Below are 22,117 nucleotides of genomic sequence, written 5' to 3'. Positions count from 1 at the left end.
ATATAACCATTCTGGATTTGATAGTTATATATCTGGTTAGTATCGAACAACAGATTTACAGATAGTTGATAAAACACGCCCAGATCACGAATGCACCAAGAACCTAAGATATTTTGCGATTACAAATATCTTTCGTAACACTTGAAATCGAAAGATTACGTCATATTTTGGCTTATGAAATAAAACTTCATTCTGGAAGTATATTCAAATAAGAAACTTTCTAAATGCCAAAAAAAAAAAAAAAAAAAAAAAAAAAAAAAAAAAGAAGACTTTCTAAAACGATCTTATTCAAATCGACTCAAAATCAGCCGAATTGCATCTTTTGTGATTGTGTGAACCAAATCCAACCACGTAGCACAGAAAACTGATAGATAATTAAATAACACAACAGCTAACTGTACCCCCGCACACAATTTCAATATCTAATTGGCTATGTTGTCCATGTGTAAACGTGTTTTTGTTTTATTCATATCTAATCAATTTAATATATTTCGAGAGTTAAAAACAAATCACGGAAAATGAGGTACATTCATCTTCGAAGGGAGCAGGCGGTCGACCCCTGGTTCAGTCTGGTATTGTCCAAAAAAAAAAAGGATTTGTATATATTACTCACACATCGTGTTTACAGTCACATCACTTTCGTAATTTTGAAAGGATTTCACATTTTTATTTCTGAACAACGTTTTTCTGATGTTATATTAGCAGTAATCTTTATAATTGGAGCTCCCGCTAGGCATGCCTTTGCCATCAGAGCACTAAACTTTAATCATCTTATTTTCTATACTAGATCTGATGGTTATTTAAAGAATACAGGTACCAGACATTTGAAGGGGTGAGTACTCCCAGATTACAGGAACCGTGGGTTTCCATCTTAATCATGTTGCTAATCTGTTATAATTGTAAAATGATACCATTTTTTGTTTTAGTATTACTTAAGAAAAACCAAGATATCTATTGAAATTAAAAGAAAAAAAATACCGCGAGTTTTCTAATTTTTTCAGGATGTCTCTAGAAGTTAAATGTATATCTTGAACGTAAGAAGTAAAATCTTTAGGAAAAAGGGGAAAACAATTTCTATATAAGAAAGATGTCTGTTTTTCGAATAAATGATAAAACGATTTGCAATATTCGTTGTACTTACGATGTACTTAGGGGAAAGTACATTTTCTCTCACGGCAGAAGCCGACCGCCGAGGTCTTAAGAAATTTAAGTGGCGAGTTACAGCGACAATGCTCCCATTAATGTCGCTACCAGCTGTTCCGTACATCCATGTCGAAAGAAAAATTACATACGGAATTTTTATTTCTTACGTCAAATGCTCGACATTTGATCGCTCCTAAACAAACGAAAACACAAAAAATAATTTAACTTCTCGAGCGATACAGAAAGAACTTTCACAAACTTCACAAAATGCAATGGCTGTTTAGAGCACGAACTATGAAAAGCCAAATTGTGCGTAGCAGGTTTCCAATGACGAATATCAACTGTTCTGTACCAGAGAAAACATATGAGGACATTCGCCGATCAAAGGAGGTCAAGGTCAGCACCCAACCCACCTTTAGTAGAAATAATTTAAGAAAAGTTTATCTTGCGCCATTTTGGGGGCAACTACTTTAGTCTCTACCTCTCCTTCAGAATGATTGAAGATATGACTAAATGATACAATGAATAAAGCAAAATATTATTGCAAACACTGAAATTCAACCACACATTTAAATACAGCAAATGTATCGTCAATTCAGTGCAACTAGGTTAAATTCTTCATAGTTATGATGTTAGTGAAATAAAACTAAGTATTCCAATATTTGTATATTTTTTAATCCACCATGAAACCACAGGGGCTAAGCCCGTTTTGGGCCCGAACCCTGTGATACCATAAATCTATATTTATGGCATCACAGGGTTCGGCCCAATATTTGTATATTTTTTAATCCACCATGAAACCACAGGGGCTAAGCCCGTTTTGGGCCCGAACCCTGTGATACCATAAATCTATATTTATGGCATCACAGGGTTCGGGCCCAAAACGGGCTTAGCCCCTGTGCATGAAACCAGTTTGATTTGGATGCCGTGGACACTTGTAAGGGAAAATGAGCAATAAGTTCTCGCATATTTTGGAGTTGCCGAGAAGAGGGAGGGTGGACAACTAGTTCCCGCGAGTTTTGAAATTGGCGAGATGAGGGACGGTGAAAAGTTAACTTCCCGCGTGTTTTGGAATTGCCGAGATGAGGGAGGGTACACAGTTCTCGCGTGTTTTAAGAATTGCCGTGACGGGGAAAGGTGTGCAGTATATAAGTTCTCGCGTGTTTTGTTTACAAAGATTATAAAAGGAAGAGGAAAAAACAACCATGATGTATATTATGCGTAATTAATATTCCTTTATCATGTCTCAGCAATTCGACAGAAGCACCAGTTAACACTAACATTAATATACTGAAGAAACTACTAAATTGTTTCTTACTTTGAACTCGGCGTATAAATTTTCTTTATCAAAGACAGCGTAATAAACGCAATGCAAATGTGGGCAAGTCGGCGACGGAGTAAAAAGGAACAAACAAATCTCTCAGCACAGCGGGACTGCGAGTAGGTGACGAAAGCACGCGGCCGAACGTCAAGGGAGCGTAAATTTCCTAGTCCCTGCTAATCGTGTTAATTGCCGAGTAAATGTGTTCGATTCACCCTCCCCTGCAAAACATGCCATATTATTACCCACGGAGACAGAAAATTATACCCCCATCTTTGTCAACGTCATTTTTGTTTTTCAAATGTCAATATCACTATAGTAACACTCACCTGTCACATCGATATCAAATGGTTTCGTGTAAATTAAATCTGGATATGTCTATACTTATACGCACGTATACCGAATGTACGAATGGCATAAAATGCTGAAGTGAGTTTTTTTTTATTCTAATATATGCAGCAACGACCAAATAGCACACTTATATGAAATATCTTTGAGTTTTTTTTTAACGGGGCATTTGTCAAATTTATATAGCATCAGTTGTTATCGAGTTTATACGGCCGCAGTGCAACGGCCCTTTCCGGTCATGACGTCACATATGTCCGTCCCGTTAAATAACTGGGCGTATCTGTAAATAATAAAGATGTATCATGAAATAACATCTTCTAAATTTTGGCAAGATTTGACTAAAGCTGTACGAATTACATCATTCGATTTCCTACATGCTATGTATTAGCAGCAATCCGGCTTATTTGCTTCATTTTGGTAGCGGTAAAAACAGCCATATTCATCGTTTTAAAAAGAAATGAAAAAAAAAGAAAATAAGAAAATTAAAGTAATTAAAAATAACAAACAAACAAAAAAAAAAAAACCACCAACAAAAATACAAATAAAAAAAATAAATAAAAATAAAATAAATAAAATAAAAAAAAAAAAAAAAAAAACCAACCCCAAAACCCCCAATAAAGTTATGAAGATAGTCTGTAATATTTCTTTTATTTTACAATTTTCTTTTGCTTGAATACAATTTTTAGTCTATCAAGGGATTCCCTGATTTATAATTCTTTAGCATTGCTAATGGCATGCTTTTATACCATTATGTTCACAGAGATAAATTAATGGATGACCAAGAGTAGAGTTACAAAACAAAATGCTCTTCGAAATGGATAATTCTTCAACTCCCATGTTACTAGTATACGTCTGCGAAATCATTACATCAATCTGTAAGTAAAAAAGCGTGCTGTTGTTTACTTGCAGAGATACACTTGAGAATGATGGAGTAAAACCGTTTTTCTTTACAACTCTTTCAATACCTGGAGCAAAATCAAGTTGTTTGTTTATTAAGTTCATTTTAATTATTTGGAGACCACACTGTAAGGCAGAACTTCGCAGCACGTGATACCACGTCCAATTTGTATATGGCATTTAGAGTTTACGTAGTGATAGAGACGCCGTCTTAGTGTGTTCAGTTTGCCAGAGGAAGGCCAATATCTCGGTTGTATCTCAGCTCTCATCCTGCGCATCAGATAACGTACAATGATACACTTGCTTTCTGGAAACTAACAGAAAATCATGTGAATATTTCTACCTTGCGGAATAATTTATAGATTTTGATTTTATACAATGACTATCCACAGCTCTGCAGGGGGACTTGGTCAGCCACGCGGGGCTAGTGTTTCCTCATACTCCAGCACCGGTTCTGGGATGGAGCCCATCACGCCTCATTTATTGGAGCCCAGCGATTTCAGTGGAGGGTCACACTCGAGGTCCAGTAGTGTACGAGAACAAAGGGGTGCACGAGGACTCGTCTCCTCGAAGGGACTTCTACCCCCCACGCCTGGTGTCATCAGGGGCGGATCCTTCAGAGAACCTGGAGAGTTGCGACAAAAAGTTGAAAAGTATAAGAATCGAGAGAATGGCCCTCATACACGTGATTCTCACCCAGGAGGGCCCCCGGGTAGTTCTCCGGATCTGCTCTCTGTGTCATATGAAGACATCTCGCGTGGTAAACCGGATGCAAACCTTCGTAGGGTGCGTTCATTTAAGACGACATCAAAAGGCGTTGTAAACAGAGGAGACTCCTTTCGTAAAAAGGGGGCTAGGTGTGGAGGGTTGGGAAAGGAAAGTCCACCCCGCGGCATGACCCCCAATGTCAGCCCACACTTGTCCGGGAACCCACGCTTGGCCCCTGCGCCTGTTGTGGAGAACAACTCTTCCTATTTCAAAATCGTGGCTCTTGGAGCCCCGGGAGTCGGGAAAACTGCAATTACGAAGCAGTTCATGACGTCAGAGTACATAGCGTTTGACTCGTCTTTAGGTAAGTAAAATTGGCTTATTACTTGCATATATGACGAAGTCTTACAAAAGTTGTAAATACCATGAAATCTTATCATGTTAACGTTTCTTTAAACATATTTTATACTGTGACATTTTATAAAAGAATGTGTAAATGAATATTGGATTTTTATTAACGAAGAACTTTTTTTATTATTATACATGTACATTTGCTCTTTCATATGGATGATATTTGATCACAATTGGAACCAATCAATGAAACTCTTATTGATTGAGTACTAATAGCTATCTAATGTGTAGAAATTACGCTCAGGATTTCCAACTGCGTTGGGGTATTTAATTAGACATGGAGAAAGATTGATCAAAGCATGTTGATAAATCTGACCAGTTTTGAGCATAATTACAGGAACTAAATTCAGAAATCGACCAATCACCAACCAAATGCTCCTCAAGATCAAATTAGTTACCAAATCATGAGTGTTAATCGCTGGCTAGCTTTATCAATCTATGACGACACATTTTGGTATTTTCTTCACGATTAGCATGGGATCCTGCAGCGATAACGTCATCTTTCAATTCGCTGCAGGAGTTCACAACTGTTAATTAAATTTAAGGCATCGGATTTAAATTATTAATTGAATGTATCAATGTAGTTGATAAAATACACTAATGGCGAGCCGCAAAGTATGGAAACGATTGCCAAATTACCGTGTCAATAACGCACCGGGGGAGCGCTGAATCGGGATGGCTAAAGTGCAGGTTTCTGAACGCTGCGAAGAAAGGTTCTCTATAAATACTACTTATCAAACCTAAATGATGTCAAAGGGTTTTTTGAAATTCTTTTATCGCATTTCTCGCTAAGAAATGTTGTGACCTATTAGGATGAAAGATTTGTGCATGCTTATTCAAATGTACTAGTCCGTTTTCTTTGTTTCAGTATCATATATTCCTTGTGTCTGTTAACGGAATTCTGGGTAATCTTCATTTGACGGAGAATTATGTTGATCTGAATCTGATATAAATCCCAGATTTCCCATCGCTTGTCTTTTCACGCCTTTCTGTGTTGTGGGAGTTTTCGTTTATGTTTTCATTTTCCCCATACGATCTCCTTACCACTTCCTGTGAAGAAACTAACAGACTGACTTTAGCTCACTCGATATGCTCTCTGTGGAGAAACTAACAGACTGACTTTTGTTCACTCAATATACTCTGTGAAGAAACTAACAGACTGACTTTGGCTCACTCGATACTACTTCCTGTGAAGACTTTGGCTTACTCGATACTACTTCCTGTGACGACTCACGAACTGACAGGTTGACTTTGGCTGATAGACATGTTATCTCAACTGTCAGACCTACGGACGTATGCAAGAAGCAATTATCTAATGGATAAAGTACAGTTATATAAAATAAATGCTTTGTTGCAGTTCCATGTTTTTGCTAAACGTCCTATAGATCACATTGCTTAATGACATCACAAATAAAAAAGCGAAATACATTGGATAATTATCCTGGCTTAAAGGTTGCCGCTTTTAATTCAAGCGTTGGTGTTGAATGCTGACGTCGATTTTTACAATTTATTGTTGCATTCAGAAAATTTCTTCTATTTGGCGAAGTACCGTTTTATCATGTCGCAATATTCAAGAAAATCCTTTTGTACTAAGAACATGATCAAAGCAACGAAGACCGAAAATAGAAATTGGCAAAGGAAAGAAATCATTAGTTTTACGTTATGCAAATGAGGAAGAACGCTTTGTGCTTCATAAGCCGCTGTATGATATACATCACTATCAATGGCAATCCAACAAGGACATTCTGGAGAAGAAAATGCTGCAAATTACAATTGGAGAATTTCTACTCTGTCATAAAACACAAACACACACACACATATATATATATATATAAAATTTAGTAGTGTTTCAGACTCTTAAGTTACTGGGTCGTGTTATATATAATGTCAAAAAATGATGAATGAAGAAATCGGCACAGTTAATTATAACTTATATATATATATATATATATATATATATATAGTCAGTCTAAATTATTGTGTCGTGTGAGTCAGAAATTTTGTTTTTATCTCCAACAGTCTTTTTCACGATTTATATCGAATTTTTTGAATTATTAGATAGGAAACATAAACAAAGTTTTCCTTCATAGATGTCAATGTCACACTGCGTGTCTGAAGGGTCGTGGGTCTGAATCATGTTGTCGGACCCTGTGTCCTAGTCGTGGGTCTGAATCGTGTTGCCGGACCCTGTGTCCTAGTCGTGGGTCTGAATCGTGTTGCCGGACCCTGTGTCCTAGTCGTGGGTCTGAATCGTGTTGCCGGACCCTGTGTCATACTATAAAACCTGGCCTGGTCTGGCTCTAACCATGCTCCATCCCAAATTTTGGCCTGGCCTCAAAATTTATCCTGGCCTCAAATTTGGCCTCTAAAAAATTTTTTGGCCTCAACCAAAAAATTTTTTTTATTAAAAATTTTGATCAAATTCATTGATTTATTATTGGTTTAAGTTTTTCAGTCATATAGCAGATAAATGATATGTTTCTGTTGTTTTGTAAATGTGCACTTTAAAATAATCATGAACTATCACCAATCTGATTGATTTTATTGAATATCTATTGATCAGTTTATTGATCAAATCATTTTCTTTTCCCTTTATATCTGTATGTACTAGTATACACAACTGATGAAACGATTGGCATATTGATTCCCCCCCTCCCCCCCCCCCAGAATTATGATTGATTTCATTGATTTATTATTGGTTTTTGTTTTTTCAAAATTGTTGAACATGAATGATATGTTTCTGTTGTTTTGTGAATGTGCACATTAAAATAATCATTAACTACCACTAATTTGATTGATTTTATTGAATATCTGTTGATCAGTTTACAATTTTCCCCTTCCTAACTTATGTACTATTACACATTAACCAAAAAAGTATACGGTACTAATGAAATGATTGGCTTATTGATTTTTTCTGAATTATGATTGATTTCATTGTTTTATTATTGGTTTTGAATTTTCAAAATTGTTGAACATAAATGATATATTTGTGTTGTTTTGTAAATATGCACATTGAAAACTCTCATTTTACTAATGATCCACTTCACTTATTGATAATGAATTTAAAAAACAAATTCACACTAGTTTAATGATGAATCATCACACTTCACACACTGCAATGTAGTGTACCGCATTAATCACTCTCATTGATAAGAACAATGAGTTTGATATCTAGGTATAAAAATACTACTATAAATCATACAGATTGAAACTACAACTTTGATAAATTAAGGATGTTCATATCTGTTTAAACTATTTGAAATAAACATGTATCACTAGTACTGTAATGGGATATCAGATTATTTACAAATTATTATTCTACAGCACGGGTCTTGACGGGAAGTCAAGGTTGAGGTTAATCTATGATATACGGTTTGAAATGTCACACAGCTCTGCACAGAACGTTTATTTTCAATAATGATCAGAATGAAAGATGATTTTAATGACTAGTCTAAAAACGTTAAGAAGTAAAGCACAAAATTAAAGCTGCACTTTGTGAATTTGTAGATGCATAAACCTTTTTTCTCCATCATAATTAAGACAATGGTATGAGTATTACATGTATCTGATAATTGCTTAGATATAGCTGCTGCAGTGGTTAGGTAGAGGTACATCACAATTTGAAAACTCAGACAGACAGTTTTGTATACCTTATTTAGTTTAGGCACAATCATAAAATGAGTTACTTATTAAAATTTTCTGTTGTATCAAACACACCCTATTTGCAAATGTTGGACTGCTCCATTGTTTCTGTATAATGGAATTTCCAACTTAAGCAAATGTTTTCATCACCATCCTTTAATATGGTGATAGATATTCCCTTTATCCTGACAGGGCAGGCCTTCATAGCATGGGAACTCAGTTCCCATGCTATGTCACTTTTACAATGAGTATTGAAAATTAATTATGAAATCAAGAAAGAAATATTTATAATACATCATATCCGTTTTGATCTACATTGTTCATTCAAGGTAAAGTTTAGATAAGTGAACACTGAAATACAGATGTAAAATCCTTAGTTTATTGGCTGTTATCATTATGCTAGCAAACACTTCACTGTGTTTATTTAGATTTTTTAAAAATGTCATTTATCATGCTTTGGAAATTAAACAAGTAACACTAAATGTGTGGTATCTGCACATTGAAAACATTAAGGCCACATGCTCTGTTCTGAATGTGCGCTGATCTTAAAATCGAATTCATTATTATGACAACACAGTTGTAACTTTTATAATTTGTAAATTGATATCAAATTGAATTCTGTTGAATACAAAAAATATCAATAAATCAATCATTTCATCAGTATGCTTTTTGGTGTACTAGTACATAAGTTAGGAAGGGAAAAGCAAATAATTTTGTCAATAGATAATCAATAAAATCAATCAGATTGGTAGTAGTTCATGTTTATTCTCATGTATATAATCATTTTATTTCTACAACTCTAAAAAAGTAAAACCAATAATAAATCAATGAAATCAATCATAATTCTGAAGAAAACAAATCAATACATGTACACCAATTGTTTCATTAGTTGTGCAATCTGTTTTAGTGTGTACTAGTACATACAGATATACATTAAAGAAAAAGAAAATGATTGATTCAATAAACTGATCAATAGACTTTCAATAAAATCAATCAGATTGGTGGTAGTTCATGATTATTTTAAATTGCACATTTACAAAACAACAGAAACATATCATTTATCTGCTATGACTTTGAAAAACTAAAACCCATAAGAAATCAATGAAATCAATCAAAATTTTAAATTAAAAAATTTTTTTTGGTGGAGGCCAACAAAATTTTTAGAGGCCAAATTTGAGGCCAAGCCAACTTTTGAGGCCAGGCCAAAATCTGAGATGGAGCATAATTAGAGGCCAAAATTGGGGCCAGGCCAATTTTGAGGCCAGGCCAGGCCAATGGGGCCAGGCCAGGTTTTATAGTATGCCCGTGTTGTCGGGCCACGTGTCACCCATCACCCAAGGAACGGTTTCGTGTATCTACCTGATATAAATAACAACCGAACTGATTCTTCGCTGAATGGATGGAAATCTCTAAACTACAAAAACTTTAAATAAATGATACCACGGTATTGCGGAAGCTTTAAGTTAATTTTCATGATTTAGTTCAGAATGCAGACATTCTTTCCGATATCCATCGCAGACATTAGTCGAGGACCTAATGAGAATAAGTATGTCATGCTTGAAATTAGAAGACTTGGTTCTTAATTGCACGAGAACTAAACGATCCAAAGAGGCCAAGAGGTTCAACGGATCTGCGAACATCTGGAGCTGAGTACATTTCAGTTGATTGAGTTCTAAGTTTAGATATTAGACGATGTGAATTTGACGCATGCTAGCAATCTTCAAACTCTATCAGCTTTTCTTCCACTTTCGACATCCAGCAGTCAAAATAAGAAACCGGTTATAAAGAAATAACTGTAATTCTAATCAGAGATTTTCCTCAGGGATAATCAATTCGGTTTTGGGAAGATTAGAAGACTACTGCGTAATGACCCACTGATCTACATCAGGCGCTAAATGTTTAGCACTTCATTTTAAACACGAAAAGCAGGACGCCCATTGTTTTGTCCGCGTCATATTCGAGCGTATATGAGAGAGAGAGAGAGAGAGAGAGAGAGAGAGAGAGAGTTAAATACAAAATGAAAAGGAAGTACTTGCAGTCCAGTTCCAAAATATGAAACATAAAAGTGAATGGTGATAATTTTATACCTTTCAAAATTAGATGGATGTTAAATCCAGAAAGTTCTTGTTGATTTGTTAATGTGTTCAATCAATTTTGGAATAACATACATATCATTTTCTTTTTTAATCAGTTCTATCTCACTAGCTAGCTAGCTCATGTACTAGTATTACAAATGTTTTTCAAAAAACTTTCCTAATAAACTTTATGCGCAAAACAGATTTCTTGGAATTTTAAAGTGACATTGACATATATTTATTTGGGATTATTTTTACAAATATATGATGACTGATGATTCTACTTGGAATTTCTGAAATACCAGCGTTAAAAAGCTCTCGGTGTTCTGCTCGACGCGTTCGTGTAAATACGCCGTCAATTTACAGGTTTCTGACACCGAATATCCACAAAACATGGCCCGAGTCAGCGAGTAAATCAGACAATACATTGTTTTATCATTTTAAACTAATACAGTTTGACAGACAAGTGTCTCCAAACATCGAAGTGTTACCAACAGACAGAAAGCGGTTTGTCTGCTTCTGACAAAGCCCTATATTTTCTTGCCATATTACCAATTTGTTTGGATTCTATCGCTACAGTATAACGTTAACAATTGACAGATCTGTGGGATGAGTTTGAATATATGTAGTCTATGTATCTATACTTGACAGAAATGTCAATAACATTCGAATTAACATGGACTATATAGTTCTGATATGTTTCATTGCAGATCAAAGTGAACACGAGAAGACAATTTCTGTATTACTGAATGGTGTTGAATCTACAGTGGAGATTCTGGACGTCATGGATGTCCAGGTATTACATTGTCAAAAGTAAATCTTCATTAGACAGAATGTATGCGGCCATCTTATTCCATATCAAAACTTATTATTCAGAATTAAAACTTCATTATACACGATGTATGGGGTCATGTTATTCAAAATTAAAACTTCATTATACAGGATGTATGGGATCATGCTATTCAGAATTAAAACTTCATTATACAGGATGTATGGTATCATGTTATTCAAAATTAAAACTTCATTATACAGGATGTATGGGGCCATGTTACTAGTACTTCATTATACAGGATGTATGGGGCCATGTTATTTAAAATTAAAACTTCATTATGCAGGATACATGGGGCCATATTATTCAACATTAAATCTTCATTATACAGGATGTATGGGCCTATGTTATTCAAAATTAAAACTTCATTATACAGAATGTTTGGGGACATGATATTCAGACACAAATTCATACTATCGACTGAGCTTAGAAAATGAGCAACAATTCTCGATACGATACTTTATTACTTTGAGCAATTTTCCCATTAGTTACATAGCATATATACAAAATCCTAAACACACTATTTAGCGCACACAATATACATAGCATATAATGACAAGAGTAAATTACATATATATACCAAAAACAATGTATACAAATACAAAAAAAGGAAAAAGATCTTAGTTAACATTTAATGAGTCTCTAAGTATACACATGATATCTGGATTCTTTTTATGTGTACTTGATGACATCGTTTGAGACCTCATGCCAGCTTCTAACCGTTCTCTGATCTGTATTCCTGACTAAATTTTAGCCTTGGATAAACACTATTGATCAGACGAGGCATCGTTATTGAAGCATGCTTAAATGCAGATCTAGGAGAATTATTGTATTGTCATTTTCCCTCCTTCCCTTTAAAAAATTGCGTCAAACGAACGTTATACGAATTTGCAAAGGATATGGTAACTTGTCCGTTCGTTCTTTGGTTTTATACAAAGTAATTTCTATGTTCGTTCGTCTGTTCCGGTTTGAGTACAAGATTTAAGCAAAGATTGCTCTACAATGAAGCTTGCTGAAATGATACATTGTATGACGACGTTAATTCTCATTGATTTTCAAGTTTAAAGGGGCATGGACGCTATTTAAGCAGAAAAATTTTCAAATTTTATTTTTCCATTTTTATTGTTTACAAGTCTTAAAAGTATTTCTAATAGTCAACCGAAATTTGAATATAAGTTTTTAAGTTACCAGTGAGGTACAGAGCTCACAATTCTTGGCTTTGTAAACAAGGCTTGTGCCATGTTTTTGTTTACATATAGATTGCTTAATAGAAAATAGCGTGTTTAAGACAAAATGAGATGTGCTAAACATTAGAAACTATTCAATTGTGTTAAGAATTAACTTGGGAATTGAAAAATCTGCTTTAAATGAACTTTTACCAGTATATTTAACCAATGTAAACAAAAACATTGCATGAGCCTTGTTTACATAACAAAGACTTGTGAATGCTGTATCTCCCATATACCCCGACAACTGACATTCAAACTTTTGGTGACCATTAGAGATACCTTAGTAAGCATTTTAAACATTAAAATTGGAATTTGAAAATTTTCAGCTCAAATCGTGCCCATGCCCCTCTAAAGTCGAGAGGCCAAGGTCACTGGAAAGTAAACTACCACATTTTCCCATCATTTTCCCTCCATATTTTAGTATACGCGGTTTATAGAAATCAGCTATGTTTTCCCCTCCACTTTTTGGTATGTTTGATTGAGGGAAATAAACTACATTGCTCCTCCACATTTTGGTGTACTTGATTTAGAGAAACTACATTTTTCCTTACCATTGTGGTGTACTTGATTAACATGTCGGGCCATAAGCTACATTTTCTTCCACATTTTTTAATGCCTGATTTAGGGAAATAATGTACATTTTTCCTTCGCATTTTATATGCTTGCAGATATGATATCTCCATTATCTTGTATAAACACCATGATCCCTATTGATTTCCTGTGAAAGATCGATATTAAGATCATTGAAAGGGGAGTCCGATGTTTTGCGCAAAATTTAAGATAAAGATTCACAGAATGCTACCTTTATTCTTGGTTTTTAATAGCTATTAATGCTAAAAATTGTATATAGGTAAATGTCACTGAAAGGTAAATTCAGTTCCATTTTTCATCCAAATTTTGCCGGACCAGCCAAAACAATACCTCGTATAAAGACCTTAATTTCTATGGGTTTCAAGGCTGCAGATCAAGCGTTAAGGTATCAATGGAAGGGCCCCAACTTCTTAAAGATAAGATTTCAGAAATAGTTCTTATTGGTTTGTGCCCAGCTTTCAGTAACTGCATAAAGATCTAATATATTTCATTGACTTTCAAGGCTAAATGTTAGAGGTCAAGATTGTTCAAAGGGAAATTTCGAAAGATTAACATTACCTTTCTGATTCAGTTTGACGAAACTTTAAAAAAAAAATGAAACGTTGCATACATGCAATGAAATGTTGCATACTTGCAATGAAATGTTGCATACTTGCATGCATGCTATTTTACAACAAGATCATGGTTGATTCCATTGTTAGACATTAAAGGTAAAATCACTGGAACGTATATTTTATGTTGTTTTACATCCCACAGGAAACTTTGTTTACTCGTAGGGAGACGTCATCAGCTACAAGTAAAGTGCTACAGATTTTGACTTACGCATGACTCACAAGTTTGTAGCGTTGAGGATCATTTATCGTGCCAGCGCCTATCGTGACATGGAGCCTCATTTTTATGGTCATATCTGAAAGACCTGTAATTTTCACTTTTCATATCGGGCGCTTGACGAAGGTTTAAGTTTGACGTGTGGCTGGGATCGGGATTCGAACCCAGACCTCTCAATTGCAAACCGAGCGCCCTAGTTACTAGGATACTGAGTACGGTACCCTAGCTACTAGACCACTGAGCGCCCTAGCTACTAGGCTATCGAGCACCCTAGCTACAAGGCTACCGAGCACCCTAGCTACTAGCCTACAGAGTGCTTTAGCTACTAGGCTATCAGGCGCCCTAGTAACGTTTTTTTCAGAAGCCTGCTTCGGTTTAAAAATGCATCATATGCAGAACATGCTTTTTTTTTTTTTTTTACCAAATTAGTTGAGAGACATAAATATATATATATATGAGATGCATTTTCTTACACCCAGTAATGATACTAGATTGCTATTTTCATTCTACGAGATTAGTATGTTTGACTTTTGCATATTGTAGAGTAATCTAGAGGACATTCGGGCTGATGCTTTCTTGGTGATATTTTCTATTGCACACCGGGATACTTTCGAGGCCGCGGTCCAGCTCCTGCAAGAGTTACGTATGGATCTCGGGACGGACCGGACTACGATTCTAGTGGGAAACAAATCAGACCTGGTCAGAAAAAGAAAGGTCGCTACCGAAGGTAAGGTCATAAAGTGCTGTCACATTTATGTCTCACGCTTGTATCACACTTATATCTCACGCTTGTATCACATTTACATCTCACATTTGTTTTACACTTACATCTCACTCTTGTTTCACACTTACATTTCACGCTTGTTTCACATTTACATCTCACGCTTGTTTCACACTTACATCTCACTCTTGTTTCACACTTACATCTCAGGCTTGTTTCACACTTACATCTCACGTTTACATCTCATGCTTGTTTCACATTTACATCTCACGCTTGTTTCACGTTTACATCTCACGCTTGTTTCACGTTTACATCTCACACTTGTTTCACGTTTACATCTCACGCTTGTTTCACACTTACATCTCACGCTTGTTTCACGTTTACATCTCACGCTTGTTTCACGTTTACATCCCATGCTTGTTTCACGCTTACATCTCACGCTTGTTTCACACTTACATCTCACGCTTGTTTCACGCTTACATCTCACGCTTGTTTCACACTTACATCTCACGCTTGTTTCACACTTACATCTCACGCTTGTTTCACACTTACATCTCACGCTTGTTTCACGTTTACATCCCACGCTTGTTTCACGCTTACATCTCACGCTTGTTTCACATTTACATCTCACGCTTGTTTCACACTTACATCTCACGCTTGTTTCACGCTTACATCTCACGCTTGTTTCACATTTACATCTCACGCTTGTTTCACACTTACATCTCACGCTTGTTTCACGCTTACATCTCACGCTTGTTTCACGTTTACATCTCACGCTTGTTTCACGTTTACATCTCACGCTTGTTTCACACTTACATCTCACGCTTGTTTCACGTTTACATCTCACGCTTGTTTCACGTTTACATCTCACGCTTGTTTCACGTTTACATCCCACGCTTGTTTCACACTTACATCTCACGCTTGTTTCACGCTTACATCTCACGCTTGTTTCACATTTACATCTCACGCTTGTTTCACACTTACATCTCACGCTTGTTTCACGCTTACATCTCACGCTTGTTTCACGTTTACATCTCACGCTTGTTTCACGTTTACATTTCACGCTTGTTTCACACTTACATCTCACGCTTGTTTCACGTTTACATCTCACGCTTGTTTCACGTTTACATCTCACGCTTGTTTCACGTTTACATCCCACGCTTGTTTCACGCTTACATCTCACGCTTGTTTCACGCTTACATCCCACGCTTGTTTTGTCGTAGTGTTGTTTCCATCTCGGATACCCTTTAGCTTTAGCCAGTACCCTCTAGATAAAGGTGCATTACATTGTAGGTAGTTGTGCAGACTTATCCGGTGAAGGCTATCATAGCGATGACATAATAACAGAAGTACAACTTGTCTGTTACTATAATTAGCAACCTCGTTAAAATTGTGTATACTCTGAGTAATCATATTCTCTGTACATAGCCTCGTTAATATACACACAATTTCAACTCATGGAGGGAAGGATTTAGGTATATAAAATCACATTACAGTGTAAATAGATATCTTTTATTTTTATCTCCACAGAGCAAATTCATTATTCTTTAAATATATAATTACATATACATGTATAACATTTCATGGAATGAGCGCGAGAAACAAGGTTGACATTGCGCCCACAAATGGGGACTTTTAAAAAAAATCCATCTCTGTGAAATGTTAGCAGTTTTTCTTCATGAACACAGATATTACATAGGGGGTTACCAGAAGTTGTATTCTGAAAAATCTAAATACAGCTTCCTTTGAAGTTGTATTCAAGGAAATGATAGACAGCTCCTCTACAAGGATCGTTTAGTTTATCTCATATCGTAACAGATTATGCATTTCAAGATTGTATAAGTGGAATGGAGTTACCCAGGCAACGTGGTATTTTCTGACTTTGGTGTGACAAACACCAGAAGACCATCACCCAACATTCCGTTACTGCTGGTGGGCGACACCAGACAGAATGCGACCAGAACGGAGGTCATGCTCTTGGTGTTCTCCAGCCCCCCCCCCCCCCCCCCCCCTTCATCCGTTCCCGTACGCCCAGAACGTGCTGCACAAAAATGATCACGTCATTGAACGTAGCTTTAAATTCGCTGTTAGCTATTTTCGTGCCTTCCTGTCTAAACCTAGTACTAGTATCACGCGGTTTTAAATATATAGTTTTATGGCCATTCTATACGAGTTAATGTAACGGCTAAGCGTGGTGGGTTTTTTTTTGGGGGGGGGGGTAAAGATTTTTTTAATATACTACCGTTCTCTAGTGTGCTATATTTAACAGAATGAAATGAAATATTACTAAGTAAATTTCTTTTTTGTTTTTCTTCTTTTATGAAATATTTATTGTCATTTTCTAAAATATTTTTGAGAATAAACGTAAGAACATATGTCCACGATCTCGGAGTTTGCGAACCTTTGTTCGCTGTCTGATACTTTCCTTAATTAAAAATAACCGGTGTAGGATTCGGCAGTAGTCATGTGCGTGATACAGTGTACTTGCATGAATAGCAACACGTGTAATGGGGGTGCATTCGGTTTTTAAAAAAGCCACATAGTTCACTATATTTGATTAAGAGAAAAATAAAATCAGTTTTGTTTTAACTTTTGTGATAGTATTGGGAAAACCTCGTGACCTAGGTCTTGACCCGAGAAACTCGGTTGACGTTTTCTCCTAGAAAAAACTGGGGGATAGGGGATGGGGCAAGCTCGTGATTTAACAAAACGTAGTACGACAGTTGATAGTCTAAGAAACATAGAGTAAAACTTCGATGTGCAAATATCACTGCATGAATTCAAATCTCGGTTAAGATGAGATACTGTAAGGAAAATTCAAGAAAATATGACCTGTTGCCCAACTGGACATTTTGTTGTTGTTGGTTTTTTGGTTGTTGTTTTTTGTTGTTGCAACATTTCAGTTTCGTAATTGCAGTATTTCGGTACCGGTGGAACTTCCTAATTGCAGTATTTCGGTACCGGTGGAACTTCACGTTATGGTTTCGTGATCAGTATTAACACAATCTGATTGATATCCCCAGTGGCTAGCAGTGCCCATCCCTATTAACACAAACTGATTGATAGCCCCAGTGGCTGGCAGTGCCCATCCCTTGGAAGAGTTGCATGATAAATGCTGAAATAAATTCATAATCAGGCAGAACCCTTCCACTGAAGGGTGATTACATTTGATTGAATGTCTGGCATAGTGGAGTTATTTCACGTGCTGACATCTTTGTCTATCCGAAGATGATCTGAACTGAAAAAAAGTCGTCTGCTTATCTCTTAAAGCATGTTGACTATTACTCCTTAAGTGACGTCATTCGTCCATTATTTCAACACTCCAATAAAACTATACACAATAAAAACATATTTTTTGTAATAATTTTAAGGTGTTTTTCAAAAAAATATATAATAATAATAATACGTAATACATTTTAACCACATCTATCACGTAATAAGCACGAATGTACTCAATCACACCACGATAAAACAACAAGAGCAGCTATTATATCTAAGATAGCAATTTAGCAATCAATTGTTTTCGTAGAAACTGGGATTTTCAGATGAGTTTAATATACATTTTATTGTCATTCATTGCACTATAGGCAATCCACTACGTTCACATAACAGATTTCTAGTACATAATAATAAAAAAAGAACTTCTGTCAGAAAAAAATGTAATATTTCTAATTTTAGCCGTTAAGATTTCAGAGCATGTTTATCTCTCCAATGTAAACATTTGTTGTATAATGTTTCTGTTCAGGATAATGAAGATCAGTTTGGAATGCAGTCAAATATTTGAACTAATTAGCCTAAACATGTTCTTCATCAGACACTTTTCACAGACCGTTTCGGCGAGAACAATGCTGCAGGTTTGGCAGAATTCAGTGTAAAGTTGAGGGTTCCCCGCGGTTCTTTTGTAGTTATATTCCCTCCAAACCTCTGCAGGTCGAGCAATTACTTTGCTTTTCCGGCATTTTATAATAATTTTGTGGGCTTTACAATCTTTTTATGGTTTGAGATGTGTTTCTCGAGATTTAATAAAAAAAATTTACTTCAAGTACCGTACTCATTTCATGGACGATTGTGAATATAAAGATTTTTGTTTTTAAAAAATAATCGTAAGCAAATCCCCCTCTCTCTCTCTCTCTCTATCTATCTCTCTCTCTCTACATTACACAAATAATGGTATAGTAAAATTATCACAAAGAGCGGTTTGAGTACACTCGCTTTTAATTTCTTCACACCTTCAGGAGTATTATTATGCTATTTTTAAAGAAGTAAAGAAACTAGTCCTGTATACTCAATCGGCTTTGTGATACATATAATATAATCTATATGTATATACATATGATAAATGCGGTGGAAATGCCACTGTTCACAGTTGCCTTTTAAATCTTTATCGAGGAAGGTCGATAGTTTATATTTGAAAACAAACATCCATCACCGTATAGCCTCTGACGTTGGTAGTCTACCTCACTATATCTCAACAAGCACTTCTACAAACCGACTTCTCTGTATAATTTTATACATAAAGATTAAACAATTCCCCTTTGCAAGCTCTAGTAAGTACCACGAAAGCATTCGTGATTCTTCAAGTGCCAAAGAAAATGGAGGATCTCTTGAGTACCCTTAACATTTTGGCAACTCATCGCCCCAGGTGTATTTCACAGGTGAAAGTGAAAGTCTGGTTTAAGTTAATCAGCGTGATGGAGAAATTCAAGAAAAATATCAAATTAAGTAGAAACTGTTGGGTAATTATCTCTGTGGGTGCCAGTTTAATTTCACATGCAGGTGGCTTGAAAGTAAAACTGTTCATTCTTTTTTTCAATTACATAATTCACGTTGAATTATATTCTTTATAATGTTTTCATTCAAAATTTTGTTTCTGTGTTTGCCAAATATTACATCAACTGATTTAGCAGAAGGGCCAAGAAAACATTCAATCCATTTACTCGTGGGTCGGATGATCTCATTTTAAGTACTTATATCCTACAGCAATGTCGGGATACAACACTAGTATGATACTATTTGAAGCTTTACGTGTACTAGTTTGCATGTTATAAAGCTAAAGCGTGTATGTGTAGTTTTAAATAAAACACAAGCGATCTTATGACTAAGACCACTATTTCTTTTTGGTCACAAATGTTTCTCTTTGTATGTATTTGTAATGTGAGTTTTATGTAATTATTTCCTACTCTTCTGTAAATCTGTTATGGATTTACACTACATGTAGTTGGGAAATTTACAGTTGAAGACATTGAAATGAACAGTTATTTTGAGTTTTAAGTTTTACACATTATTTAGATGCGAGTCAGTGAGTTTTACAAAAGAACTTACGACTTTTGACCAACTTTACATAATGGAATTTTCCGGGGTTTTTTTGTAAGATCATTCACTCCAAATGCAAACTATTTTTTTTTAAATGTTGAAAATTAAGTCTAAAAAAAGTTTTACTTCATTCATTTAAACTAATAACTGTGCAATACAATTTAAGACTTACGACTTTGTCACAAGTTGTTTTGTAAAACGGGCACCAGTTAATGTTAATCACTAATTTTTGTTACATGTATTTTTTTTATAAATTTAAATTTAATTTAATTTTTTTTCAGAAGCCTTGGATGTAGCCAATCAGTTTGATGCTAAGTACACGGAGACCTCGGCGGCACTCAATCACAACGTGGACGAACTATTGGTGGGCACCATAGACCAGATCCGTTACAAACTCAATCCGTCCTTACCGGAACCAGTTCTAAAACTAGATACCCGGAAGTCACATTCTTTGCGTGTTCCATCCTTTAAAAGACCATTTGAATTTTTCAGTAGGCTTTTTAGACGTGGGAACAAGAAATCACCGAAGTTCTAATATATATATATATATATATATATATATATATATATATATATATACACTTTGGAAGAGGAAGTTCGTTTTCTTAATTTCTCAGAGAGAAATGGTAATCAAAAGTTATTTTCATATCATTTTGACGGCCGCCATCAAAGGAAGACAAGAATTATTGACGAGAGCAGTTTCCTTGTTACTGTTAACTTCAATTTCTGTTGTACTGTATTTTTCTGTGTGTAGTCTACAGAGAGACAATATTATCTAGCCTAGCAGTCCAGTAATGAATAGAGCAGCATTACTATGGTGATTCTGGCCTAGCAGTCCAGTAATGAATAGAGCAGCATTACTATGGTGATTTTGTTTTATGGTCTGCAATATGTTACTTGTTTTGAGGGTGGACATTTGAGTCCGTGTAGCTACGACAATCGGATAACCATTGATCAATGGCTCGCGCGCAGACATCGGTTGTAATACGACTAATGGAAATAGACGTTATCCACTTGTTTAAATGTATGCTTAGTGACGGTGAAGTCCTTAGGTATCGCGAGATTCTCATTGCTTGCATACTTTGCTTCTTTTAATTAGATAATCTCAGTGAAAAACAAAATAATTGCTGTTTACTTCAACAAAAATACATTCATTTAGTAACAAGGGTTTCACCGCCCTGCCAGCACCAATTGTAAACGCTTTTGTTAGAGTAATTCTAATAAAACGCATATTACTTTACTAATGTGATGAATAAGTTTCCCAGGGTAAGGTATTCTTAATAAACATCCGTTTGTATTTCTTCATTTGAATGAAAATTGCCGGAAAATGCAATGAAAATAAAACCAAGAGGGTGCTGAACTAAGCGATGCTGTAAAGAAATATTTAATACTGGTCGGCCATCCCATCATATTATACCATTCCATTGTTATGTGTGTCTTGAAATAAAATGATCCTTGTTGCTTTTTTGGCTGCAGAGGAGTATTTTAAAACAGACAGTTTCTATGATTTATGAGATATACTATCGTGAATGTACACCGCGTTAAATCCTTTCTGAGTAGCTCTGTTGTACATTTCATTTAATTAAATGTTGTACTCGTATATCTAAATAAAGAATATTAACATAATACGATATATTCCACTGTATTTCACTTGGTGCTTTGTACAAAAATATTGTAATTAACACGTGATTTCTCCAGACTTATAACATGTATATATATAATGTGTATGTATATGAACTTAATAATGCATTGATGTTTAACACACATAGTTATATGCCATGTATAAATTATTGTCGAATAAAAAAGGGGCATATTAACAAACTCTGAATTTCTGCATAACCAGGAATATTCTTAGATCAGGGTCATGCCTGCTTTAAATGCATAAAACACCATTCAGACGGCGGAAATGCAAGTGCTTATGGCTATATCATATCTTTATGCGGAGGGAAACCTTTTGATTTGCAACTATTGTATGACAGTTTTGTGGTGTTTGCCAAGAAACAGGTGCGATGTCAATTTCAGAGGCGCAGTTGCAAATAAGAAGGGTTGACGCCCACTTGT

At 35.5% G+C, this 22,117-nt stretch overlaps 1 protein-coding gene across 1 annotated transcript; it reads left to right on the top strand.

Annotated features, from left to right (window-relative positions):
* Nucleotides 1-635: 635 nt before the first annotated feature.
* Nucleotides 636-21,877, top strand: LOC125664174 (GTP-binding protein REM 1-like). The gene is made up of 4 exons (XM_056152612.1): nucleotides 636-4,781; nucleotides 11,256-11,341; nucleotides 14,566-14,749; nucleotides 20,338-21,877. The coding sequence occupies exons 1-4, from the start codon at nucleotides 4,088-4,090 to the stop codon at nucleotides 20,589-20,591; spliced, it is 1,218 nt and encodes a 405-aa protein (XP_056008587.1). The 5' UTR covers nucleotides 636-4,087; the 3' UTR covers nucleotides 20,592-21,877.
* Nucleotides 21,878-22,117: the final 240 nt, after the last annotated feature.

Source organism: Ostrea edulis, chromosome 1 (genome assembly GCF_947568905.1).
Source record: "Ostrea edulis chromosome 1, xbOstEdul1.1, whole genome shotgun sequence".
Lineage (NCBI taxonomy): Eukaryota > Metazoa > Mollusca > Bivalvia > Ostreida > Ostreidae > Ostrea > Ostrea edulis.
The sequence above is the reverse complement of the archived record's forward strand: the minus strand, read 5'-3'. Positions and strand labels throughout refer to the sequence as shown.

What these genes read in the sequence shown, in the direction of transcription:
- LOC125664174 (XM_056152612.1), top strand. Translation starts at nt 4,088, where the DNA reads ATGACTATCCACAGCTCTGCAGGGGGACTTGGTCAGCCACGCGGGGCT. An exon ending in AGCGTTTGACTCGTCTTTAG is followed by an intron (nt 4,782 to 11,255) that starts GTAAGTAAAATT and finishes GTTTCATTGCAG; the next exon opens with ATCAAAGTGAACACGAGAAG. An exon ending in TGGACGTCATGGATGTCCAG is followed by an intron (nt 11,342 to 14,565) that starts GTATTACATTGT and finishes TGCATATTGTAG; the next exon opens with AGTAATCTAGAGGACATTCG.